At 42.5% G+C, this 27,044-nt stretch overlaps 1 protein-coding gene across 5 annotated transcripts; it reads left to right on the forward strand.

The window, feature by feature from the left end:
• Positions 1 to 178: 178 nt before the first annotated feature.
• Positions 179 to 27,044, forward strand: LOC147440866 (disease resistance protein RML1B-like). Of its 5 annotated transcripts, none has more exons than XM_086482669.1 (7): positions 179 to 282; positions 13,836 to 14,083; positions 14,736 to 15,032; positions 15,107 to 15,376; positions 15,651 to 15,936; positions 24,651 to 24,884; positions 25,784 to 27,044. In XM_086482669.1, exons 1-7 carry the CDS (start codon positions 208 to 210, stop codon positions 26,927 to 26,929), a joined length of 2,556 nt encoding a protein of 851 aa, XP_086338795.1. In that variant the 5' UTR covers positions 179 to 207; the 3' UTR covers positions 26,930 to 27,044. The 5 variants fall into 5 exon arrangements, with proteins under 5 accessions (XP_086338795.1, XP_086338799.1, XP_086338800.1 ...); XM_086482671.1 differs by having other exon boundaries at positions 201 to 282; positions 13,784 to 14,083; XM_086482672.1 differs by having other exon boundaries at positions 214 to 282; positions 13,931 to 14,083.

The following is a 27,044-nucleotide window of genomic DNA, read 5'->3' on the forward strand; positions in this document are numbered from 1 at the left end:
TGAGAATTTGTGAAAATTGATGGGTTTTGAAAAACAAGCTTTCGTAATGTTTTGTGAGAGGTAAGAAGATGCTTGATGTGGTTCTAAGAAAGGAATTTGTTTGTAAAAGTGACCTTCAAGGTATGATACAGAAACACCCTATTAATAGAAATCCACGTATTCGCTCGCAGCTAAGCTACCTACCATTGTGTCTTAACTTCCTCTGAAATGGAGGCGCAAATGACTCAACTTTTCGAAGAGGCAATGCACAACAGAACCATGTTCAGAAGGCTTCTCAAAACGGTACTTCTTGCTTTAACTCACACCACCTTGTGTTCATCGTTGCTTTTTGCCATCTTCAATGAAGATGTCTTCTGCTTGTGCTTGAGGATTTTTTTTCCATCAAAACATTGGGGAATTATATTGCAAGAATCAAAATATGTTGCATTAGTGGTTGAGTGAGATTATAAATCAAGGTTACACATTGGAGCATGTACAAAACTTTTCTAGGGGATACATTCACCATGGGGGGGAGTCAAGCAGTACAAAGCGCTTGCCACGGTAGGGGTGGGAAAGGTCTTTGCTAGCTATTCTATTTTGAGAGCATCTATTTGGGCCAATTCCCCTAGCAAGAGCCTTCACCCCAGTCAGCACAAGGCTCCTGAGAGTACCTTCCAGAGAAAAACTTTCATATTGAGTGACCACTGTGGGCACCGAATGTTCTTGGTGACTTCCTTTTATCTTGACTCTGGTCACTTCATGCCCCAGTGTTTGTTCCATGGAGAGAACCAATCCATCGAAGCCATAAGTGTGTGGTATACTTCTTTGGTTTGAGGCTTAAAGAAGTGTCTTTCCTTAGGCCATCGCCATGATTTCCATTCAAACTCGGACTCACAACTAGGTAGGCACCAACTGTTCATCCGTTCCAAGGCTCTGTTGATCATAAGCCTTTCAGTCTCATCCAGGTTGTACTGAAGAACCATTTGGTCTATTCTCTTCCACCGGTTACTGCTATAATCCCACAGTTGGTCCAGACATTGAATGCCTTTGTTATTGGCCTTTCTAGCAGCTTCTTTCTAAAATGGGTTGAGAGAGGCTTCCCACCTTAGCCAACCACGAGGACCAATGAGATGCAAAGCTGTGAAAGTACCTTGTGAGTTCCCCCCACCCCAAAGACTCCGCCGCTCTTTCGCATTTCCTAACAAACTCGTCCATGAGCTTCAGGGTAGCCCATTGCGGGGCAAGCAATTTGTCGTGTACCTCGAGCCCTTTCCACTGACCACCTTGCGAGTAGAGCTTGGCATTGTCCATCATGGCATTGGCCATAGTAGCGCAAGATTGGTCTTGCTTTGTGAATACGACCACAAACTTAGCAAACTGGGCCTCCGCGTGGATACTAGGGTTAAGAATCCCGAGATCGCCTTGCTCGACCGGTCTTGCAATTGTTTCTTAGCTAGCCCACTGCCAAGGCGTCGAGTCTTTGGTGTTGCTCTTTCATAGGAATCTTTTTATCGGTCTCAAGAACTCTTTCCAATGCATTTGGCCAGCTTCAACAATGGACCATTGAAAGCTATATAAAGGAGCATGAATGAGTTGATCACTTTCACTCTTCTCTGTGAGACAATTCACCATACTCTTATGGTAAATACAAAAGTCTCAACCAACTTGTGAGTGGATGTGTTTCATTAAAACAGAAAGAAATGTATAATTATGTAAAGCACATTAGGTGCTTTACATAATTATGTAAAGCACATTAGGTGCTTTAAAACAGAAAGAAATGTATAATTATGTAAAGCACATTAGGTGCCTTGAGGGATCACATCAATCAATTCAGAGCTAGATAGAACCAGTGTTAGAAAAAAACCGAGGTACAGTGTATTTTAACCGGCTAAAATCATAAAATCCCGGCTAGATTTTGAGCTTGCCTTGAAGAAAACCGGCAAATTTACACAAGTTTTAGTGTAAACACCGGCAAAAGCTTCAAATTTTGACCTAAAAACCAATAGAATTTCAAATTTGCCCTTATTTTTTTCGGTTTGGAAAGTATTTTTCTAGCCTTGGACAGAACCTCATTGATATATCTCATATATTTTTATGTAAAGTTTTTTGTGTTTTCAAATACTAACTTCATCATCTACATTGATACGTACACTTGGGAATGCTTCCTAACCCTTACATGGATACATCATACATATTCTTGGGAATGCTCTAACTGCATTGAAATTTGTCTGTGTGTTTTTTTGGGGGGAGGGATAACCTTTGTAATAGATAGGGTTATCTCGTCTCCCTCTAGTGTATCTATACTATTATAATGGCGGAAGGGATTTTGGTCCCCTCCTCGGGACATGTGACAGTAGCTCTTTCAATGGCCAACTTTCGGTGGTGTGCACTACAGCCTTGCACGCTCAACGAGAGAGAAAGCCACTGCATGCAAAAAGAGGGAAAGGCGATCAAAGGCCACCGACAATACTAGTCATGTCTTAATTTACAAGACATATTCGATAGAACTATGTGGTCTTTTAAGAACGTTCCTTCGTTATAGATATTGAAATTGTTATTGGACTACATAAGGAGTCCTTAGTTAAGCATTGGATTTTTGGTGCAATTGTGGACCATTCGATTGCTAAACCTATGGAGCAAGGAGGTCTCTCGATACTTGAGCCTATTGTTCATGTAGAAGCCCAATGTGCCAAATTTGTGGTTTCAATCGCAATGCAAGACCAAGCATGGGCAATATGACAAAGGATATGATGACCAAGGCTAAGATGTTCTCCCAAAGGAGGCAGTGGAAAGAGATAGAAATTCATAACAAATTACCAATCCCTAGATGGTCCAGCTTGAGACTAGGTGGTACAACTGGTGAGCTCGTGCGCAAGTGTATCAAAGAAACAGAGGCTTTGGAGTGGGGGAGAGAACATGATTCTTCCAAAACAACATAAGACACCGGGCCCCTTGGCTCTTCAAAGTAGGAGAATTACTCTTGTCGTGTTAGAGAGAAATAGCAAAAAAAGTGAATAACAAAGGTCTCTGACGGTTGGCCCATTTTAAAGACGACAACAATAAGAGATGGCAAGAAGCAGATCAACTGGCTAACCATTTTGACTCGAACGGCACTGAAAGAGCATTGATGAACAAGACTATTCAAGGGCTAGAAAAATGTGTGATCCCTATATGTGAGCAATGGGCTAAGCGCAGATACTTATGTAATCCACAAACAAGGAGTATATATCACACTCTAATGTTCAAGACTGGCTAGTTCTCCCCCCTTAACAAAAAGTAGGGTTTGCAATGGTGAGAAGCAAGATGGGTAATGGTAGTCACATCTGGAATCCACAATCTATCTATACTATATATAATTGAGCTTAAAATTTTCAAGGAAGGAGAGGACATCCATGTCTCACTGATAGAAAATGAAAAGACTTAGTTTGACTTCTTAGGTCTGTCAAAAAGTCACAATACTTAGTACTATATCTATATTTATATTATTTAAAATATTTAGAAAGTCCATGGAGTCTCACTCCAACCTTCAATTTTGAAGGGTAATTACTTTTGTTTTTGTAAAGGGTGGCTCTATTTTGCTCTAGAACATGACTTAGTTTGACTTCTTAGTTCTGGCAAAAAGTCACAATACTTAGTACTATATCTACATCTATATTATTTAAACTCTTTAGCAAGGCCATAGAGTTTCACTCCAACCTTCAATTTTAAAGGGTGATTACTTTTGTTTTTGTAAAGGGTGGCTCTACTTCGCATTTTGAAGGCCATAAAGAACACCGAGCACTATATGGCATAGGTGTGGTTAAATGTGATCAAGGGTGGAGGTATAGATTATGACACGCACGCATTATAGACCATGTCATCGGCACCCAAATTTACAAATCAGTCTGCACTTACAATCTAATGCATAGGAGTACCATGATCTTCACTGAAAGCATGTGAGCGTGGTGGTTACAGCCCATGCCTTGAATATGGCAGGTTGTGGTTTTGACGTGCAAGATGCGAGACAATCTTAACTAGCTCAAATTTACATGTTGGATCGAATTTACTTTTTCGCCCTGAATTTACTTGACAATCCAAAATTGACGGTCCGAATGACCCCCAATGTTGATTACATTGGGATGTGCGTGGGCTAGATTGTATGGAGAATAAAGAACTTGCTTTTCCTTTCTAGCCTTGAAATTTACACTTGAGCTTCAAAAAATGTAGAACTTTCAAAGATTTCACGCATTGTATAATGTTGAGCTAAAATCTCGCACTTGGCACCTTCATGTATAATTTTCCTTCTAGCCTCGAGAATGTGCAGATTACATATTGTAGCTTTGCACAAAGGGTCAGAGTCGAATGATCTCAAAGTCGATTGGCGCTACCTACGCCTTATGTGGGACAACATGAGCGTGCACAGAGAGAGAGAGAGAGAGAGAGAGAGAGAGAGAGAGAGAGAGAGAGAGAGGGTTCTCGAATAGGGCCTGCCAAAAATATCTAAAAATTTTCACAATAAAACGGGCTTTTGAATTTTAGGTTGAAATTTGAAGAATTGATAGTATTGACACTAAAACTTGCAAAATTTTGTCAATTTTCTTCATTGGCAAGCTTGAAATCTATCAAAAAATTTACTATTTTAGTGACAAAAATACACTAAACTTGGCTTATTGCAAACATTGGGAATCTCAAATAGCCCAAAATAGAAGAGCATAATAGACATAGAAAAGTAGAATGCCGACTACATCCACGATCACTCTCTCACCACCCCGAGCACACCTATTGAAAATCTGCTAGACCCTTGCATGTGGCACTGGCGTGTGTGTTAGAGAGAGAGAGAGAGAGAGAGAGAGAGAGAGAGAGAGAGAGAGAGAGAGAGATCAGCCCTAGAGGCATCCATGTGTCACTTAAAGGGTTACTCTACTTTTTCTTTTGAAGGCCATAAGGAAACTCCAGCCCTCAAATTTAATACTTTGATATCTATACTACTTCTTTATTGAGCTTGAGAAATCCTCGAGCACTCAAGCCTTCCACGCATCAAAAAGCTCTCTCTCTCTCTCTCTCTCTCTCTCTCTCTCTCTCTCTCTCTCTCTTGCACGTGCGCGTGGGTGAAGCACCACTTTTTTCAAGAATGTAGAACATGCATTGACAATCGAGACGGTTGTCTCCGCTATTCCCATGCCACTACTGGCTAGGTGTCAGGACACCGGCAAGGCCGGACTAGACAAGGGCAGGGCCGGGCTAGGCGGTGTGGAACGGGGAGTCCAACTAGGGCAAAGGGCCATGGGCTTGCCTATATAATGGGTGGTTGAGTGGTGGACTCTCTAACCCTAGTTTTCCCTTGTCTTACATTGGTATCAGAGCTCAGGTTGGAGGAGCCATGGAGGAGGGGGGAGAACGGTTGCATGCATGCTCATGCTCTCTCTCTCTCTCTCTCTCTCTCTCTCTCTCTCTCTCTCTCTCTCTCTCTCTCTCTCTCTCTCTCTCTCTCGCTCGGCGGGCTTGGAGCTCGTGGAGGCTGGGAGAAGATACAGGCCGTGGGCATGGCCCCCTGAAGACACAAGCTGACAAGGATGAAGGTCGACCAGAGAAGGGGTCCGTGGGAAGCAGGTCTTCTGCATAAGCCAGGAGGAGGAAGCCGAGAAGCCGAAACATCGTGTGCAGCAAGGCTTGGTAAGCGGCATCTTGCGCAAGCCTCCTTCACCGATTGGAGCGCAACTGGGTTCTGCGTGTTCGCTTTGGGCCAAGGATGCAAGCTCGACACAGGCCCGGAGGGTATTAGCCACTCCCCTTTGACCGAGGATCCCTCCTCGTCGGCTCTGCGCGGCGCATGAAGTCGCCATGGATTCATACAGTCAAAGGACTTTAGGGTTTTTAATTTTTAATTTTTAATTTATTTTTATTGGACACAAGTCCGTTCCCATGGTGCAGACCCATAAACAAGGCGGGGTGCCCAAGATCGGCCCCCCATCCTCTTCTTCCGTGCTTCGCCACGACCAGCAAGGCACGCCCTTGCAGAATTTCTGCAACATCGGTAAAATAAAAAAAAAATCTGAATCTACCGAGCTCCATACTAAGAACCTCGTCTCCGGCTCATGATGGAAACTTCTCCGAGTCGGTTATAAGGCATGCCAGATGTTTCTCAAGGGTATCAACAATATGAAGATATTCTTGAGAAACACGCGCACAAACGCCATGATCATCAGGTTTTTCATTTCCGAATTCCAAAGGTTTTTCTTAATCCATATGTAAAGATTTTTTGCAGCATTTTACGGATAGGTTTCCAAAAGTTACTTTTTAATGCAACGGCGAGGCCTGCTGTTAGTTCGGCTAATGGGTCTGAAGCTGTGGTTACCATATGGGCTCCATGATGATGAATTTTACCAATTGTGTTCAACACGGTTTTGGGCAAGGCTGCAAGGCAACAACGATGTCGATGCTCGGTTCGAGGTTTGTGAACATTCGAGCCAAGCAATCCAGATGACACGTTGATACACGTATATTATGAGGTACGAAATAACTTTCGATTGTGTTTGCCAATTTTTTAAATTACATGCTCTCGTCATACAAGCAAGGCTTGTGATTGTTACTCACATCAACGGGACACAAGATTAGTACAAGCAAGCTTCAAGACCCTGAATTATGGCGGAAAGGGAGTTTGTTTCAAGGGATGTCTGTCAAGGACAAATGTCACAGTGTTTGTCAAGGACAAATGGCATGAAAGGCAAACATTATTAGGCAAGTCGATGCGAGTACTTTAGCAGGTATGTATGCTGCCTGCAATTTGCTTTTCCATGCTTGTACAATTTCAACCCTTACGGCATCGGCAAGGTTCATGAGCATTCCCAAAAGCATGCTATTTTTGTTTTTTTGAAAACACGATGAGCAACTACAACTCACACTCAAGCACGGCTTGAGTGAGAAATGTTCTCATTTAAAACCAATGCTTATTCTCATGCATGGAAAAGGTCAAGGCATGGTCGTGCTTGAGAATCTCATGGAGATCTGCACGGCTTGTTGCTAATCTTGATGAAGGAGGCAGCAGGTGCTTGACAGGACCAACCATTCAGGACCATTTCAAGAAGTGGTCAAGAAAATTGTTAGGGCTTGTTTTCTAGACATCACTAGAGCAAGGCTTCATCTCCGTAATCAAGCCAAGTAGGTATGAGGTACATATTTTGCAAGAAATTTTTATTTTTTTTATTGTTTTTCAATACATTGTACAATTCGACAAGATCGATTGTTTGTGACTGCTCGACAAAGTCGACTTTCTTTTAGTAGGACATTTGTCTATGAGCTAGAGTATCTGTAGCTCTGAGGCATGGTAGCATCTAAAGTGGGTCTACTGAAAAGTATCATGCGAAGACAAGACTTCCATGTTTGGCCTCTGCTATGAGCATACAAACTTGGGACGGACTTGACAATATTCCAGTGGGTTATTTCATGAGATACAGACAGGCGTATCTAATACAAGAGACGTATCTGTACATACTACAGACACCACTCGTGCAACAGGTATGGCTACACAGATCCCTACCAGTCTAAACTGTGAAAGGCACTTATGGTTTTGGTTCTCACGGTTGAGGCCATCACTCTCCGCAAGGGCTTACAATTCTGCATGCAAGTCATGCTAGTGAGGTGGATTCACTTCTACCGCTTTATGCATTATGCTTCCGCTATCACACTCACAAATCTGTCAAGGACAGACTAAGGATGGATTATTACTATGATTGTTGGTTGCTATCAACACACAACAACACTAAAAAGAACCTAATATTTCAACTTATTTCATAGGCAAAGTGCCATTTTAAGTCATTTTTCTAGAGTCACGACCCCATACATGGTAAGAGGGTCAAGTTTTGGCTTATGTTTCTGTTCCCTCTCTCGATGAGAGTGGTATACAGGCAGATTGTTGCATGCTTATAGGATAAGTTGCAAGTCTGGCATAAGATGCGTCAGAGAACACAGATTGGGCACAACATATACAAACTCGTCACTTAAGGAAAGCTCCTCAGCCCAGCATGTTCTCTCTCTCTTCAAGGGAATAATGCAAATCTTCTAAGAAGCATTTGATACATGTTTTGCTCGTAACTAAGCCTGAGCCAAGGTGCTCTAACTCTCAGCTAACACGTGGCTAAGATGCTACTCAAACTAGTTTTCATCGGTTCGTCCATTGAACACTAATTTTCATAATGGCTATGAGCCACATTGGCTAAGAGCCATTGTTAGGGCAAAGGTAAGACCTAACTATTGGCATTCTCTGGGTGATGGTTCTCAAGATCGAAAAAGATCCACCCCGGGAAGTACACATCGACGTCACTGGACAAGCAAGAGTCTTGTCATTACGAATGTCTAGGGTGTCATGTTTGCACTACATGTTTTCAGTGCGACATTCAAGTTGAGTTTTTGATAATCCTCAACTCACACTAGCTTATCTCTACAAGGAAGTATTGATACAGCAATAAATTGTGACAACATGGCTCCATACAAGCTAGGATTTACATGCATGTGTATCCTCATGCTCTTGTTCTCTCTCTCTCTCTCTCTCTCTCTCTCTCTCTCTCTCTCTCTCTCTCTCTCTCTCTCTCTCTCTAGGCCTATGAGTGTCTATGGACGCATTATTTTGGGGTATGACCCCGCGGGTGCTTACTAAATCACCCCATCATCATGGAGGATCACAGCTCATCTATTCTCGTTATACTTTCAAGGAAAGAAGTCTGCACTATACCACTCGGTAGCAGAAGAATTCACCTTCTCAAGTTGATTCCAAATCATTCTGTACACGGTTGACTATGTTGGTTACCTACTAATCGAGCAGTTTCTACAAAGGGTCTTACCAAAGGGTTTGACTACGTAGAACTTAATCAAAGGGTTTGGATTGCCAAGGAAACACCTAGGGTTTTCGGTGCAATGTTGCTTGTTTTTTTCTCACACGTGGATGACGTGTTCCTCTGTATTTGAATACGGGTAAGTGAACATTCAGTTCAATCTCCGGGTAGGCATCTATTGATTTGGTGATTATTCAATTTTTAGTATGCATTTCTTGGTTTTTTCAAGTCGTTTAAATATGCTTGAATATTTCAGGACCATGCCAAGGGCATGTCAAAACAAATATTTTGGGCCGTAGTGTCCAATGTACATTATGCTGTTATGAATCCACTTGTGGGATTCACTTTGGCACATGTTGTCACATGGGATACAACATGGTCTAGGGATTCAAGGAGTTCGGTTTAGCCAGTGTGGAGCAATGAAAGAGGGTCCCTCTCACTCTTGTCGCGCAGAGTGTTTAGAGTTATCTCCACACACAAGTACATCTTGTACTTGAGAGTGTTCTTTTTTTAGACATCCTTAGTTGAGACATATTCCACATGTGGCGAATATGAGTCTCTAGGACTGACACGGGCACCCACTATTTCAAATATGTGTCACGACAAAGTCCCTAGGTGTTGGTCAAATCTGTTTTCTAGGCCATTTTTAGCACGACGTATCAGGAGCAATTTCACGACAAAAAATTGTCGGATACTTAGAATGACTTGTTCAGCTACAAGGATTGCTAAACAACATTACAGATGGTTGTTTATACATATAGCAAGGTTATAAGTTGTTAATGAAAAAGTTTCATTTTCTGTACCTAGAAGGGATCAATGTTTCACCTTCTATTGTGATTCAGACGTTTCAGTAAGGCTTGCAAAAGATTGCAACTGAAAGTATTTAGTTTCTTTTCAGAACTATTTACATTCCTTTTTAATGTGTGCTAGGCGCATCACATTTTCCATAAGTATTGGCAAGGATCACCATGGACATACAGGTTCGGATCTGTTTTTTGCTAAATGCATGCACACTAGGTGTTATGGGCCCTAGTGTTTAGCAAAGGCTGATTTCGAACGGCATGCATATTCCTCAGGTTGTTTCTTATGAAACATTTTGCACTCTATGTGCACTATCTCTATGAGATTACTTTTGGGTCTACTAATCCCCAATAGAGGTCATGGCTCAGTTTGGGTATTTGTGGATTTTTTCAAGTTAACCACGATGGTTATTCCAGGCATTGTTGATTCCTCAACAATGTTATACGCTATTGTGATTCCCGTTTACCAGTCGTCTGGGAAGACCGTCTGTAAACCGTAGGGAAAAACACATCTCAATACTGTCAGTTATCCAAGGGGATAGGCAGATTACAAAGAGTAATCTTGGGCTAAAGGATATGCAAAGTGCGTACATTAGCACCAAGCAATCCAATTAATAAGCATTTATGGCTCTTCTTGGAGTTTACTTACTATCAGTTAACGCATGTTGCGACTAGGTAGTCCCTTCATGTATAAGTCACGTTCTCAACCTTAACACTCGTTAGGGTGGGATTGTTTACTGATGAAATTTGAGAACAAGTCAAGGACTTACACTTGGCTGATGAATTGGGTCAACAAGTTACTTTCATAGAAAGTGAAAAGCGGTACTGTTTCAGGTACATCTTTGTCGTGAGAACTCGTTTAGCATGCTCATGTGCGTTCTAAATGGAGTCTACACACTAGATGGTTGCAAATGAACAACAATGGGAAAATCAAGATGCTACTCTTGGTTTTATTGAACCTCCTGCGGAACCGTGTTCCGAGCAACCAAACAGCTAGATCCATGAGGGATGCCACTTGGGAAAACATTAGTGTTCTTAAGAAGAAGTTCTCCACTTTTGTTTTCGAGGACGAAAACTCTTCTTAAGGGGGGAGTAATGTCAGGACACCGGCAAGGCCGGACTAGACAAGGGAAGGGCCGGGCTAGGCGGTGTGGAACGAGGAGTCCAACTAGGGCAAAGAGCCAGGGGCTTGCCTATATAATGGGTGGTTGGGTGGTGGACTCTCTAACCCTAGTTTTCCCTTGTCTTACACTAGGGAGGTTGACAAATTGGCTTGCAAGAGAAGTTAGAACTACAGCGCCACAAGTCTAGGGCTCCTGGTCCCAACTTGGTGGCCACAACTCTCGTGTGTGTGTGTGTGTGTGTGTGTGAGAGAGAGAGAGAGAGAGAGAGAGAGAGAGGAGAGAGAGAGAGAGAGCACTTGCGTCCAGTCCCCATGGCAGCTGTGTTAGTTCCCTTTCAATGCTTCTCCTTTGCATGCGACAAGATTGGCCTTGCGACTATGCTTTTTGGCCTTTCATTTCTTAGCTTCCTGCCACACAAGTGGTGTCATCGGTGGCTGCTCTTCTTGCGCCTTGCTTAGCTATGCGATAGATGTTAGAAGCGGAGGAGGTCCTTCCTACACACTCACAACATATCTTCCATTGGAATGTGTAAGCTCAAGGTTTATTGTGGGAACTATTTAGTTCGCAAGCAAAAATGAAACCAGTTATGTTATCTTTCCAAGAAAATAGATACAAAGACTACATTGAGGTCAAGATGTACATAGTGTGAGGAAGGTTTATAATATTCTTGGCAATGTTAACATGCGTGAATCAGATAAGCTGGTGGGATTCTGGGATATGGATGTTTCACTAAGGATCATAGGTTGTCACTTATTGCAAGCCTAAAAAAGAATAGAACGCTAAACTCTACCATTGAGATATGAATCGTATAAAACAATATGCTATTCATAGATATTGACAGTATATTAAGAGCATGCAACCCTCTAAAAATACCATTTTCTCTTGCACATTTTCTTTCTTTACTATTGAACAACATAGTTGACAAGTTTCATAGTGGTTCTTATAAAAATACAGAGAGATGTTTTCCTTTTTTTGCATTACCCATTGCATTGAACTTATTCCAACGGTGTAAAGGTGAGAGCATAGGGAAATAGCATGCATTAGCCCCTTGGCATTGACATGATACACACCATCAAAAGCTTACTTGGATAGCAAAACATGGCCCTTTATCATAAATGTGGTGACCGTCCATGCCAAGCAAGGTGCTCACATTGAAGCAATCACACTGCAACACTTTTAGTGTGTGTGTGTGTGTGTGTGTGTGTGTGTGTGAGTACGTAGAAGGTAGTGACAACGCCAATGGAGTAGTAATTGAGGCAAGTGAGGATCTCTCTCACTTGTTCAAAGAGTGCTTGAGGATTAGTTGCGGCAAGTGAGGATCTCTCTCACTTTTATCATGCGGCAAGTGAGGATCTCTCACTTGTTCAAAGAGTGCTCGAGGATTAGTTGCCTAGCAAGAAAGCTATGTAAATGGGTTTAAAGGACCTTGGAAAATAGGGTTTTACAAGAAAGAATTATATGTTGGAGGGATGGGATAAAAAGTCAAGTGCATTTATTTTGAATACAAACTCTTGGGTTCTTCTACCTTCACTATGTTTGGAAAGCCGGAAATCATCGGGTATTCAAAAATGATTGCTCAATAGTTAACTTTATGTAGATCATTCAAGAAATAATCAAGGAACTCATTTTTGCCCTTGGAAATAAGAGAAACTCGAACGAGTGAAATCGGGCCATTCTCTCTACCTCGATGGGTAAGTGATTATAATTTATGGACATTGACTAGCATAGAGCTAACTCTTTGTAATATTTTGAGAGATCAATAGGCACTTCAGGGCTCGTTATGAACTTGAGGCTTCTTTGTACATTTCAAGATTTTAATACATAAAGCCACTAGCAATTGTGAGTTTTGGAAAAAAAAAAAAAAAAAGAGTCAGGCTTGAGCTTATAGTGTTTCACAACAATAGAAGCAATAAATCAACCATGAGAAGAGTCAAAGGTTTATAAAAACATGAAGCATTCTTTTTAATTAGCAAAACTCACAATATTGTGAGTGAATTACATTGAACAACCCAAAAATTTACAAGGTCTTGACATGCTCTTGTTGAGCCATGACATCATCCGGGGATCATAATTACATCGGCTATCAGGGTAGCCACCCCTACCAACCCGCCATAATCTTGACCTTTTGAGATCTTTTATTTACCGATGGCCAAGATTTTCCCCCGTCCTAGGCATTCCATATGCTGACAACAAGAACATGTAGCATTTTAATTAGACGTATTGAAGCAAGCATCAATGCACTAGCTAAGTCTTGCTTGGTTTGAAATTGTGCAATAATGTTTATCTCATTAATCAATAAAGTGTTTTGATTATAGATACACAAGATGGAATCCCTTCATAACTACATGAAGAAATCCACACATTGAAAGCTAGGTGTATAGGATCATGTTGGCATTCTCAATGAAAGCATGCAAGTTTTACTGTTACAATCCTTGTCAAAGCAAGTCTAGCGTCATAGCCATGCCCCTTTTGTATGCTATTGAAGTTGCTTTTAGGGCAATGAGTTTGGAGATGCCAACTTCTCACTATTAACAAAGATGATGAAGGCTTTTAGCGGTACCAGTTTCAGTAAGTTTAGTCCCTTCTCCTCATTAGGATCAAGACGATGATGATGATGTTGAAGGAAAAGGTGATATACGCACATTTGGTGGTAGATTGTGCTCTTCAGCATTTTTTTTTTGTTGCTTTGACCATACTCAAAATTGTGAGTAGAGGAGTTATATTAACCTGAAAAGGAATGTACAGTCACCCTCAAGCACGCTTGGTGCCTTGAGGGACCAAATACACAACATGGTTACACAGTTCCAGAGATATGAGAGCTACTTAGAGAGCTACATTTTGATGGCCCGAAGAATTCAACCTCAACAGCATTTCTTATACATTGATTGTGAAAAAGGTGAATATTACAATTTTGCTACGATGCGACTTGAACAACAACATACTATAGTATAGGCATACATCACACCACTTCCATAGCAACATGTATAGTGCAAAAAAAGCTTGAAAAAAAACTAGCATCTACATTTGGCATCCTCTCATTTTGGCATTTAAAAAAAGCATGCTGGTGTAACAGAGTAAAAGTGTTGAAGCTTGCCACACACATGTGTTGTTTTCCGCATTTACAGTACTGTGGAGATAAAACCAATGTTATGGAATCTTCAATTGATCTCAAGAAGCTAGTCTCTGAAGCCATTCTTAGAATTCGTCAAATTGCTATTAGCATGCGTGGAGGCGAAGTCTTGGATGAAATCAAAGAGACTACTGCTAAACTAGAAGCTAAGCTTGTTCATAGATGGGAGAAGTGGGAACCAACGGTACAAATAAATAGTGTGAAGGTACTTCTAAAGCAAGCTCGGATAATTTCAAATAAAAGGTAATTAACTCAATAATTCATTAAGATCTAGTTTTTTTTTTTTTTGAGAGTGCTCATCAGTTGAGCTTGAATTGCATTAATCATAGAAGGTTACAAACAGCCCTAGCTTTTGTCAATTTCTTATTATTGAAGCATTAGTTATCAATGCTCTTGTCACATAATCATGTGTGTATATGTCAATTTCTTATTATTGAAGCATTAGTTATCAATGCTCTTGTCACATAATCATGTATGTATACACATAATCATGTGTATACATACATACATACAAATATACAAGAGTGTGTGTAAAATGTGTAAAACCAATTGCCTTCTCTAAAGTTTCTGCTACACTCATTTTGACCTCTCAACTCATATGAAGTGGTACCTAATCTCCAAATAAAATTGCATGACTTAAACAAGCCTCAAAGGACTGGTCTAGAACAATACATATCATGATGACATCTTGTAATAAGTAAAGCCTAGGAGTAGTTGTGGTTCCTTTGACCCTCAAGGCTTGGTCTGAGCTCGAGGTTGGTGTATATTTGTGATGTTCTTAATACTCACAATTGTGAGCTTTGCAAAAAAATAAAAATAAAAAAACGCATGACTTAATGGTCGGTTAGGTTTTGAATAGACGTTGAATTGCCAATGTTCAATCTACTTGATGCAGGCCAAATTTGAAGGAGATACAAAAAGAATTAGTCGATTACTTTTTGAAGATCTGTGATGATGCAAGCAAAGAGGTTGTGGGATTTGAAAAGCACGTCAAAGAGATCATGGATAACTTAGAGAGAAAACGTGTTGTTGGGGTTTGTGGAATGGTAGGAATCGGTAAAACTACCTTGCTCCTAGCTTTAGATACAAGAATAAGGCGTGAAAACCCTCTCTATTTGGTGGCTCAATTAGATTTGAGACACCAAAATATAGAGGAGCTACAACAAAGCATACTTTTCCAACTCTATCAAAGGTACCCCAAGTTTCTCTTTTTGGGTGAAAATGTATCATAATTTCATGTTTATGCTACTTGCTTTGATGCATTAGGTATCCCCGATTTGAGGTTTCCCGTCCTGAAAATCCTGAGCAAGGCCGTCGTGACTTGGCGACGGTTTTCAAATTTCTCAACAACAATAAGAAGAAAGTGTGCTTCATTTTAGATGGAATTCCTACTCTAGAGTTTTGGAGTGCCTTGTTTCCCCTTGATTTACAACGCCTTCTTGGTTCTTCTAGCAACTTTATAGTCTCCTCACAAAATCAACGCGTCATCGAGGATCTTTCTAACTTGGCTTGCTCCAACCCTGAAACGGAATTCTTGTAAGGCTTTAAACTATCCTGTAGATCAAAATGAGTAGCTCATAAATTCAAAGCTCCATTTTAGGCCTTGAGAAAAAAATAACTTGTGAAAATATAGTACATACCTTATGTATCTAACACACTAGGTCCACAGTGCTTAAAAAAAACCAAAATTTAAGATTTTCTAAATTTTAAACTTGAAGGTACAATATTTACAAAAAATTGTAGTGAGGGACCTTTAAAAATTCTCATTTATAGATTTTCCAAGTTTTTGAAAAAGAGTTTTTTGGGTTAGGTTATATACGCTTGCACCTTTACAAAAGGGTCATGCGAAAGATCTCTTTTGTGCGAAGGCTGAAGCAAAAGGAAGTCTATTGGCTCAAAATACTTTTGTTGATGGAATTGTGGATCTCTGTGGTGGCCTTCCTCTTGCCCTTGTCGAGTGTGGTACTTATTTCTCAATCAAGGAAAATCGTCCAAACAACGAAAAGATCAAAACCCAGCTACGTGGAACACTTCAAGATACCCCTTGTAAAGAAATCTTTGAGCGACTACTAAACAGCATAGAGGAAGAAATCTTGGTAAGCCATCTTAACTTGCATACTTGAATACTTTGTACACCCATTATCTTTCTGAAGTTGTGATTGTGTATGTATGTGTACATGTATGCACCCATTGTATTTCTAAAGTTGTGTATATGCATGCATGCGTGCACACACACATTGACATGCATATGTGCACATGCCGAGCTTGCAAATCGGCAATTTTTTTGGCTTGTGGTAGGACTTGGGGGATTTGTGGCAATGCTCCATGGGGGGGGATGGGCTTGGCCTCCCTATGGTCTAGTTTTTTTGGTTTGGTGGCCTCCGGTGGCTTGTTGAGGTTCTGCACTATTGTCGCCTTCATATGGTTTTGTATCAAACTAGAGTGCCTCGTTAGCTGCATTAGAAATGACATACTAAGTAGGAGTAGAGGTGAAGGGAGGGGATGAAAGTGAATAGCAGTAAGTAGACAAAGGTAGAATTGACAGAGAGGAAGGAACATAGTATCACACATCTTAATTATACAATATGAATTTTATAATGTAGGAAATCTTTTCTAAAGTGTTTCATTACTTGCATTAGAATTGAGTTAGTATAGTTTTCTCAAGTTGCACCCGGTCTGACTGGGCTTGGATCTTAAAATATGTATATGTTGGGACATGAGAAAGCTCGTATCCAAATACTTGGATCTCAACATGAGAGACTATGGTGCCTATCGTCAAAAGCTGTCTTTTGCCTCGTTTTCCAATGCCTATTACAAGTGTCAAAGAATTGGACATTATGCTAGGAACTGTCCTGATGCAGTAGCTACAAGCAACCTGATGATCAAGACGACATGGAGACGGGTGGCCAAAGAGACAAATCCTCCTTCAGATTTCGATCTACATGCAGAGGATGCCAATCTAAGCAAAGAGACAAAGCGCCCTGTTGATGAGGTTAAGGATAAGTCATAGTCGATTAGCATAGAGGCCACAAGCCCTGGTGGAGTAGCAAAGAGACAGAGTGTCCTTTGGTAGAGGTGCAAGACAAGCCGGAGCTCATCACTAAGGAAGTGGATTTATAGGGCCAAAAACTGGACCTTATAAGCCAAAATGTTAAGGTATTGGGCCCTACGACCACCATTGTGAGTTTGCTAAGAAGAATGGCCATGAAAAATTGATATTAGCAAGGTCTAGTTCAACGGGATACGTCTCCGAAGTCGGCTTGGTGGGCAAGGGGTGTGTTGTGGCAGAGCTCTCTCCTTGGTGGCAACCCTAAGCCCATCTTAGTTTGTTTGCGCAGGTGATATATGCTTTCAGGGTGGCTCCCTTAGTCAGCCGATGTAATAGTTTCTTTGTGAAAACACTGAAGACAATGAATAACAGAGCAAAAAAACGAACTCGCTGCTGCTGCGCGCACCCTCCCTCTCGCCTTCGTTGCTCCTTCCTCGCCATCACTGCCTCCCCCTTTTTGCCCCCTCTGCCCCCTCCCAGCACTTCGCATACCCTGCCTGCCCCTTGCGCGTAGGCCCCTGGCCGCCCCGTTTCGCCTAGGCCCCTGCCCCCGTTTCGCTCAACCCTCCCCGCTGCCCCTCCTCGCTGCCCGTCGCCTGCCCACCCCCCCCCCCCCCGGCTGCCCGCTCAGCTTGCCCGCCTAATCACCCCCGCCGTTGCCCTGTCCTTCCGCCATCCTTTGGCACGCCCACCTAATTGCCCGTAGCCTTTTGCCCTTTGCCCGGCCCGCCTGCATCTTTAGTTCTCTAGCCTATCTTGCTTGTGCAGCCTCACCAATTACCTTGGCGTGTTTGGTCCAGCGGGAGCTTCCCTCCTTGTTTTCATCTCTTCGCCTCTTCTCCGCAGCAGCAGACACAAATGGAGGCTCAAGCTCCGCCACAGAGAGACTCCATTGAAGTCCCCTTGCCTGACCCCGCTGAGCCCACCATTCGACTTGCTCTTTCACCGACAGAGCAAGCGAGCCTAGCCACAGAGGTGGAACGCTTGCAGGCGACCTCCGTCATCGACAAGATTCTCGGCACCAGACCCAGCAAAGGAGAGTTGTGTGATCTTCTCCAAGCCCGCCTTCTCGTAGAGGTGGGCAAGATCTTGGACGTTCAGTTCCTCGGATGCGGCTACTATCAGATAGAGTTTGAGACCTTCGAGATGGCGTCCAAGGTCATTGCATGAGTCCCCGACCATCGGAGCAGTTCGAGCCCTCTTCTGACAGTGGAGACATGGTTTTGACCCAGCTTCAGATGTTTTGGTAGAGGAGGCAGACCTTCCCATCTCCGTCTGCTTTCCTGGTTTGAGGAGGGAGTACCTATCACTTTTGTCCAGGATAGGCTCAGTGATTGGGACTGTCCTGGAGACACCTCACACGGTAGCCTCAGTAGCTGCCAAGGCGGCCGGCTTCCCTCCGTTTGTGTTCTGGTTAGGGACACCCACACTCTCTCGAAGGCCATTCTACTTCCTCGGGTGAGTGGGATTTGGTTTGGACAGAGCGTGGAGTATTCGGGCCTCCCGAATCAGTGCTTTATTTGTCGACAGTAGGCCATCTTGCGAAGGCCTGTCCACGGAGGAGGCCCCGACCTACTCCACAGGCCCAACCCCAGCCTTCAAGGGCTGGCCAACAGCAGCAAGCAGAGACACAGAGCACACACGCAGAGCCACCCTCCGAGCATGGGGCTCAAGCGAAGGAGGGATGGCAGCAGGTTCGTGGTCGACGACGGTAGGGGCCACAGCCACAGCCTGGCACTCAGAGTGGTCCCCAAGCGCCTGCCCAGCAGGAGTGGGTTCCCACGGGGAACATATTCGGCCCTCTTCAGCAGGACAAGTTCCCCGCTCCTCAACCTCCACCTCACTCCTCACCTCACGCCTCCCCCGTGCCTCTCTTCACGCCTCCCGCCTCCTGCCAGTCTTTCTTGCGGACCCCCTCTTCTGGTACAGACGTCTACCTTTGCAGCAGTCCCTCATAGTCTGACGAGCTTCGACATTCGGCGTCGATGGGACTTGTTTGCCTACGACTTTACACAGTTTCTTGGCGACTCCTCATCAGACCTTGAGGCAGCCTGCTTTAGGGTTCATGTTTTGTTCCTTGCAGCTAGGGAGTAGAGGCCTTGACTCAGCGGTTGGCTTCTTTTTTCCCCTTTGTGGCAGGGACTAGACTGAGTGGACTTTAGACTCAGTGTTGGAGTGGTTACAGATTTGGAAGTCTCAACAAGAGTCTTCCTAAGTTCTCTCTCTTCTTGGAGAGGTAAGGAAATACCATAAGCATAAAGTTGTTGGGTAACTTCGGCTTGCAAGGTAGGGTTGTCCATAGCTTGTTGCAACCTAGTAACAAGATAGTTCACAAACATTGGGGCATCATCAATAGCACCTTCATGTGCAAAATCAAAGTTGTCCATAATTATTCTACTCTCTTTATTATTGTCATCCATGCTAACTAAATTTATGTATATGTTACTTTCCCTGTGTTTTAACCTAGTAACAAGATAGTTCACAAACATTGGGGCATCATCAATAGCACCTTCATGTGCAAAATCAAAGTTGTCCATAATTATTCTACTCTCTTTATTATTGTCATCCATGCTAACTAAATTTATGTATATGTTACTTTGTGCTTTGGTACCCTCCTTAGTTGATACTCTTCTTTAACTTTGAAAATTAGCTCTCAAGCAGACACACTTGTGGTTTAGAGACTATTGATTGCAAAGAGTAGTGGAGAGGGTCTAACATTGCTCGGTTGATTATGGTTCTTGTTGAGCTTGCTACCTTCACCTCCTAATTGCTTGTGCCATGCTATGTTGATTGGGTAGGAAAAACCCCTCAATGGCTGGCCCCAATATCCTTTTGGGCACCCAACTCAACCACATGAAAGTAGCAAGCTGAGCGGACAAGGGAGATAGACGAGGTCATAGCCACCTACGAGGGCTTTGAACATTAACCTAGCTGTGATAGTTTTTCATTGCAACGCCACCTTTGATCCCGATTGCAAGAAATTTGGTACAGTCCCATGGAAACCTCTCTGTGTATGAGCACCAGGTTGTCTCCTAGTGTCGCCCCGTCCTTGAGTATGGCAGCTCTTGTTTGTGAACCCATACTAGTGGCTTTGGCTTGCCCTTGTGGCCTCTACGTGTCACGTGACACATCCAACCCTACGTGTCCATGGACAAGCTACAACATGACTAGGGTTCAGTTCAGTCAAGTAGAATAGGAAGTGATCTGGCACTTTTGTGAGTCTGTTTGCAGACCGTGCATGTCCAGACACTTAGATTAGATGCATGTCCTTTGGTTGCACACAGCATGATCATAAGCATTCCCATCAGAATCCATTAGAATCCTTCGGGGGAATTTTCCAGTGCATTTAGCCTATTTTCCCCATTTTTTGACATTTTTCACTTATTATTTTTAAGTGACTTTTGTTGGAAAGTAGGTAGGGCAAATTGAGTAAGTTTGTATATAAGCAAACCTAGACTGACACTATTTGGCAGAAGAGGTAGCAGGAGCACCTTGCTCAACAAGCAACTTCTCAGCAAGATCAACCCCCGCGACAACTCTGGCGTTTTCTCTCAACAGAAGGCCTAGTGTTTTTGCACCAGATCAGCCAGCGTTTTTGCAATTGCAGATTCCCGACGACAGTAGACAACAGATCAGCCCTAACGTTAGCAGATTTCCACAGCGACAGCAGATTTCCTAGCGTTAACAGATTTCCCCGTAAGGTCAGTTTTCAGCCCTAGCGTTTTTGGTTTGCAGATCAAACTCAGCGCTTTTGCAGATCATCGCGACAAAATCAGCCATAGGACTAGCGTTTTCAGTTTTCAGCCTTTAGCACACGCAGAGCAAGTCCTGAACGTCGCATATCTCACCTTTCCGCAGCAGTTCCTCGCCGCACGGTGGGATCCATCAAAGCTTGCAGTTTCAGCCCGGAAAACGCAGATTTCAGCATCTGTGTTTTCGGCGCGTTGTCGTTGCATCGTCTTCATCGACATCGTCACCGACATAGTGTCAGAATTCAGCACATAAAGATTTGCAGATTTCAGCCCTTAGCATTTTCAGATTTCAGCCCGTCTCATCGTCGTCGACATCGTCGGCAAGCCCAAGCATTATAGAGATTTGTGCAATCATAAGTAGACCGCTCTCGCCATAGAGAGTGGGACCTTCGGAGGAGGGTTTTACAACGTCTCTGGTGTCGTATTTCTCTTCTCTATCTCTGAGTCTCATGCACTTCCATTCACTGTGTCCACTCACTTTGTTTGTGTCCATTGCACTCTCTCACTAAAGGAACGGAAGGCTCTCCCTTCCGTAAGTAAAAGGAACCCTTGAGCACAGTTCGGAGCACTCATCTTGAGCAAAGTTCAAACATTCATTCCGCTGCACCTAACATTGGTATCAGAGCTGTGGCAGTGTTCTGTATCACTCAAGGAAAGAACCACAAGAATCACAAGAATTTTTTTTGCTTGTTGCGATCGCACGAATCCAAGTTCACTTGGGCGTGTCGATTCCTAATCGTGTTTTTGAAGAGTGACAGGAATGGATCGCAGACACGCAGAAAGAAAAGCAGAAATGGATCACAGACACGCAGAGAGAAAAGCAGAAAGAGAAGCAGAAAGAAAGGCAGTCATAGAGCGTGAGCAAGAGTTGTTGCGACTCTTTTCTCAAGTGCAGGCACAGATGCAAGAGATTCGGGAAAAGGAGACTCTCTCAGTCTCTTCTTCTCCAAAGCATAACACACATGATTTGCATGATGATTTGGATGACAATGACAAGCATGATGATTTGCATGATGATCAAGATGTGATTACTCACAAGCATGATGATTTGCATGATGGTCACGATGTGATTTCTCACAAGCATGACGATTTGCATGAAGATGATGTGATTGTTCATAAGGATGATGTGTTAGTTGATGCTTTTTCTAGCGAAGCTAACCTCGTTGCAGATTCGATCAATCACGAAGAACCGATCTTGGCTCTCGAGCCTAGGTCCAAAGAACCCCCTCAGGAAGCATCGTTCTTGGCTCTCGAGCCTAGGTCCAAGGAACCCTCATAGGAAGTATTATGTGTTCGCATGATTAGTACGTACGCATTGTTCGAATGTTTCATTCGTGATCGTTTCCGGTATTTTCGTCAGCATCTTTATGTGATTCCTTTTCCTAGGCATGCCATATTGTTCGTTGATCACGTTTCACTCATGAATGAGCATGGATGTATGCGGATTTTTCATGAAAAGCTGAAAAGTATGCATTCAAAGAAGTCACATTGCATGTCTCTTCCTTGGCATGACACATTTGTAGAAAGAGCACATGAAAGTATGAGCACCAAGCATGGGTATTTCCGTTGTGAATTGCCACAGTTGATTGCTTTAGATCAGAAGAGAAAGATTCAATCTCATTGTTTACGTGTGTGTGGTGAACGGGTTGGCATTCGGTCTATTTGCTCATCTACATTGCATGCACAGTCTATTAGGATGACAAGATTTTCCACTCACTTTACATGGAATAGGTATGTTCATGGTTTTGTGTTGGAAGTGGTTTTAAGAATTTTCAGCCATGGAGATTCTTGAAGAAGGTAGACGCATGACTATTGACAAAGTTGAAGCATTGAAGGAGACTTGGAAGACTTTGTGTCGCTTTTGGCGCGGCCCAAAGAAGCAAGCGATACAGTTCGGTACCAGTACCTCACTTTGAAAAAGGAGCGGATGTCACGTGACACATCCAACCCTATGTGTCTGTGGACAAGCTACAGTATGACCAGGGTTCAGTTCAGTCAAGTCAGTCTAGAATAGGAAGCGCTCTGGCACTTTTGTGAGTCTGTTCGCAGACCGTGCATGTCTAGACACTTAGATTAGATGCATATCCTCTGGTTGCACACAGCATGATCATAAGCATTCCCATCAGAATCCTTTAGGGGAATTTTCTAGTGCATTTAGGCTATTTTCCCTATTTTTGACATTTTTCACTTATTATTTTTAAGTGACTTTTGTTGGAAAGTAGGTAGGGAAAATTGAGTAAGTTTGTATATAAGCAAATCTAAACTAGCACTATTTGGCAGAAGAGGCAGCAGGAGCACCTTGCTCAACAGGCAACTTCTCAGTAAGACCAACCCCCGCGACAACTCTGCGTTTTCTCTCAACAGAATGCCTAGTGTTTTTGCACCAGATCAGCAAGCGTTTTTGCAATTGCAGATCCCCGGCGACAGTAGACAGCAGATCAGCCCTAGCGTTAGCAGATTTCCACAGCGACACAACAGATTTCCTAGCGTTAGCAGATTTCTCCGCAAGGTCAGTTCTCAGCCCTAGCGTTTTTGGTTTGCAGATCAACCTCAGCGTTTTTGTAGATCATCGCGACAGAATCAGCCATAGGACCAGCGTTTTTAGTTTTCAGCCTTTAGCACTCGCAGGTCAAGTCTCGAACCTCGTATATCTCACCTCCCGCAGCAGTTCCTCGCCGCACGGTGGGATCCATCGAAGTTTGCAGTTTCAGCCCGGAAAACGCAGATTTCAGCATCTGCGTTTTCAGCGCGTCGTCGTTGCATCGTCGTCATCGACATCGTCACCGATAGAGTGTCAGAATTCAGCACATAAAGATTTGCAGATTTCAGCCCTTAGCATTTTCAGATGTCAGCCCGTCTCATCGTCGTCGACATCGTCGGCAAGCCCAAGCATTGTAGAGATTTGTGCAATCATAAGTAGACCGCTCTCGCCATAGAGAGTGGGGCCTTCGGAGGAGGGTTTTACAACGTCTTTGGTGTCGTATTCTCTTCTCTATCTCTGAGTCTCATGCACTTCCATTCACTGTGTCCACTCACTTTGTTTGTGTCCATTGCACTCTCTCACTAAAGGAACGGAAGGCTCTCCCTTCCGTAAGTAAAAGGAACCCTTGAGCACAGTTCGCAGCACTCATCTTGAGCAAAGTTCAAACATTCATTCCGCTGCACCTAACACTACGTCCCTCAGTTGGTTCCTCCTCTCCCCGGATGTTGGGAGCCTGCACTTCACTGCCCTTAACACATGGCGATAGGGGTTTGAGAGGGAGTTGCCTCATGGCTTGCTTGCCATGAGCCCCTGGTGGAAGCTCCTTATGACAAGAGCACGTTGAGAGAGAGGGATCGTGTGTGGCACGCCACGAGAGAACGGCTCCTGCAACCTTTGTGACGTCTCATCTCCTCCTTCCTCCTACCCCACTTTTCTCGCTCTTGGCCCTTGGTGTGCCTCCACTATGCTCGACGTTCGTCCTTTGCCTTCTTTGTTGTTTTTTGCATGAAGCTCGCTAAATTTAGCCTCTGGTTACCTTGATTGTCCAAGAGCAATTTGCAAAATGGAGAAAGGGGAGGGATGCCACTTGGCTATCAGTCTCCTCATACATTGAGGCATTTTCTTTTGTTTGTAAAATGCTCATCTGAGCTTGATTTGAAGTAACTCAAAATAATACATGCACAGCCGGGTATATCCTTTGCATAGGGGCATCTAGCATATACAAAAAATTCAGTTCAATGGGTGCAAAGCTCCCAGAGGGATGGGTCAATGCGTTCAGGCATATTCGAAGAGAGATAAAGCTTTGACAACAATGTTAATTCTTAACCTATTTGTTTTGTATTTTTCTTTTGTACTTTTGGGCTGGACCAAAAAAAATTAAAACTGCTATACTTTTGCTGAATTGAGCTAAAGTTGGGGGGCGGGGGCGGGGGTGGGCTATTTTTGTATGAGCTATTGATGCCAGGTATAAATGTTCTCACTATGTACACTTTTTTTGCAAATTTGGGCTTGTGTCACACAAAATAGCAAGCCTTTGTGGATGTTGCAATGTTTTGGAATGGCAAGGAATGGAAGAAGGCAAGCATTGCCATGGAGTATGAGATTGGGGAAAGCCTATTGGATCGCCTTCGAGAAAAATCACTGGTCACTTGTGATGGAGGAAATCCATCGGTGAAGGTCCATCCCCTTATGGAAGCTCTTGCAATAAGGCTCGCTTCTCAAAAGCAGCAAGTATACTTGAAAAATGCATCACCTACTGGGGTAAGCCAATTTTATTTTTTTTCCCCCTTCATTATAATAATCTACCCATAATACAGTACAAAACTAGAAATATGCCACTACCATTGTGTTTTCTATATCATCAAAGCCTTAGAAGCTTTTGTGGCAATGGCCTGTTCTAGAATTTGTAAGGCATAGATCCCACTTGCCTACACAACAAAAAGTGTTAGATCACAAGGTTGGGCATAGTGTGCCTCAGCTTACAATTGTGCCGCTTTGAAGTCCATAAATCTGGGTGACGAAAAGAGGAAAAGGGAAATTTCTGCCAAAATGTTGAAAAATACAATGCAAAATTAGCTCAATTTATCGAAATTTCCTCTTAGAAAACCTATAAAAAGAAACTGTGTATGGTTACAAAAATGAATTTTCTTTGGGCAGATACAGACGAGAGATAGAATACTCTGATGTTATTTTCGAAGGAGGGGTATACAAACTATGTCTAGATTCTTAAAGCAAATTCCATGAGTGATGATGATCAATTTCTTCTTAAATAATTAAGCCTCATGCATAGTCACACAAATACCTGAGTGCCTTTTGTTTAGCCATCTTTGCCATAGTCACATATTTGCCATGGTTATGATAGCCAATGATTCAACCAATAGAACTATACTAATTGAATTTTTCATTTATACCTCTGTCATAATTTCTAATTATCTTTTGTGAACATTAATTATAAAAGTAATTTGATGAAAAAGTAAAAGATCTGATAATCATACATCATTCTTGATTTCAACCAGCATTTGTGTTCTAGCATCATTTGACAAAAAATTTGAAAGGCTCTTAGTTTGAGTTTCATGCATCTATATAGAATATACGTTCTTTAACATATACACAAAAATGTAAATAAATAAGTACTAATCTACTTTATTGTGGAAAAATAGGTCAGAGACAAAGTAAGGGGCATTTCTTGCTATGATAGAAATATCGACCTCGAAGAACTCTCTGTCATGCACGAGCTAAGGTTTATAGATTTTAAAAAGTGCGGCCTCCATTCATCATTTCTACAACCATTTTCGCGGTATTATGAGAAAAATCAAGCCAATAGACACCTCATGCTAACACTTCCGTCCACAATTCTAGTTCTAAATATTTACTTTTTTATCCACTCCCCATCAATTATAAACATATTTATTTTACTTATTTTTCTTATTTTACTACTTTACATTTATAGAAAACATTCAATCAAGGCAATTTCACAAAACCTTACATTTCTTTCCATCAGTCAAGAATGTGCTAACACCAGAAAGCTCATAATAGAGCACTTGAAGAATCTTCCCAATTTAAGGTACCTCTGTTTCTCTTCCAATTCACAACTAAAATATCTTCCATCATCTTTGTTCCCTATCCTAAAGTCCCTCATCTATCTTGATCTTTCAAATTGTGACTCTCTTGTTAAATTGCCTTCCTCAATAAGCCACTTGAGCCTGTTAAGAACACTAGACCTAAGCGGGTGCACGGTCTTAGGAGAGCTTCCTGATACTATTTCCCGGCTAACTTCTCTAGAAGCTCTATTTTTGTCAAATTGCACTCAACTGAAGAAGCTCCCAGATGCTATTGGTGATCTCAAATCTTTAAGATCTCTAAAATTATCTCGTTGCTACACCTTAAAAAGGCTACCGCACACATTTTTCGACCTACAATCACTTCAAAATCTTGATGTCTCACAAAACAAAAAGATGGAAGGCATGTGGCAACGTGTGGCAAATTTAATGGCCTTGGAACACCTAAACATGGCACATAATGAGAAGCTACAAGATTTGCCAGCTGCTTTTGGGAATCTGAGGTCCTTGAAGGTTTTGAATTTATCCAACTGTAAACAATTGAAGCACTTACCTGACAGTTTAGGCAAATTGAACTCTTTAAAGGCTCTATACTTGGCACATTGTGATGAATTGGAAGAGATACCATTAAATTCTATTGCAAAAATCCCCTCATTGGAGCAAATTTCTGTGCCTCCAAAGCATAGAGAGAAGTTGCCACCATCTTTAATGGCAAAGCTTGTACCAAATGGACAAGAGAGCCAATGATAAAAGATGAACTTATTTCTCTAAAGCTTGTCATGTAGACCTTGTGATTTAAAATAACATTGCGTATGTTCTTTATTCTATAGAGCTAAGCACTCTTATAATAAAAAACCTCCAT

The sequence above is a fragment of the Adiantum capillus-veneris genome, chromosome 15 (assembly GCF_014529385.1).
Source record: "Adiantum capillus-veneris isolate H3 chromosome 15, ASM1452938v2, whole genome shotgun sequence".
NCBI lineage: Eukaryota > Viridiplantae > Streptophyta > Polypodiopsida > Polypodiales > Pteridaceae > Adiantum > Adiantum capillus-veneris.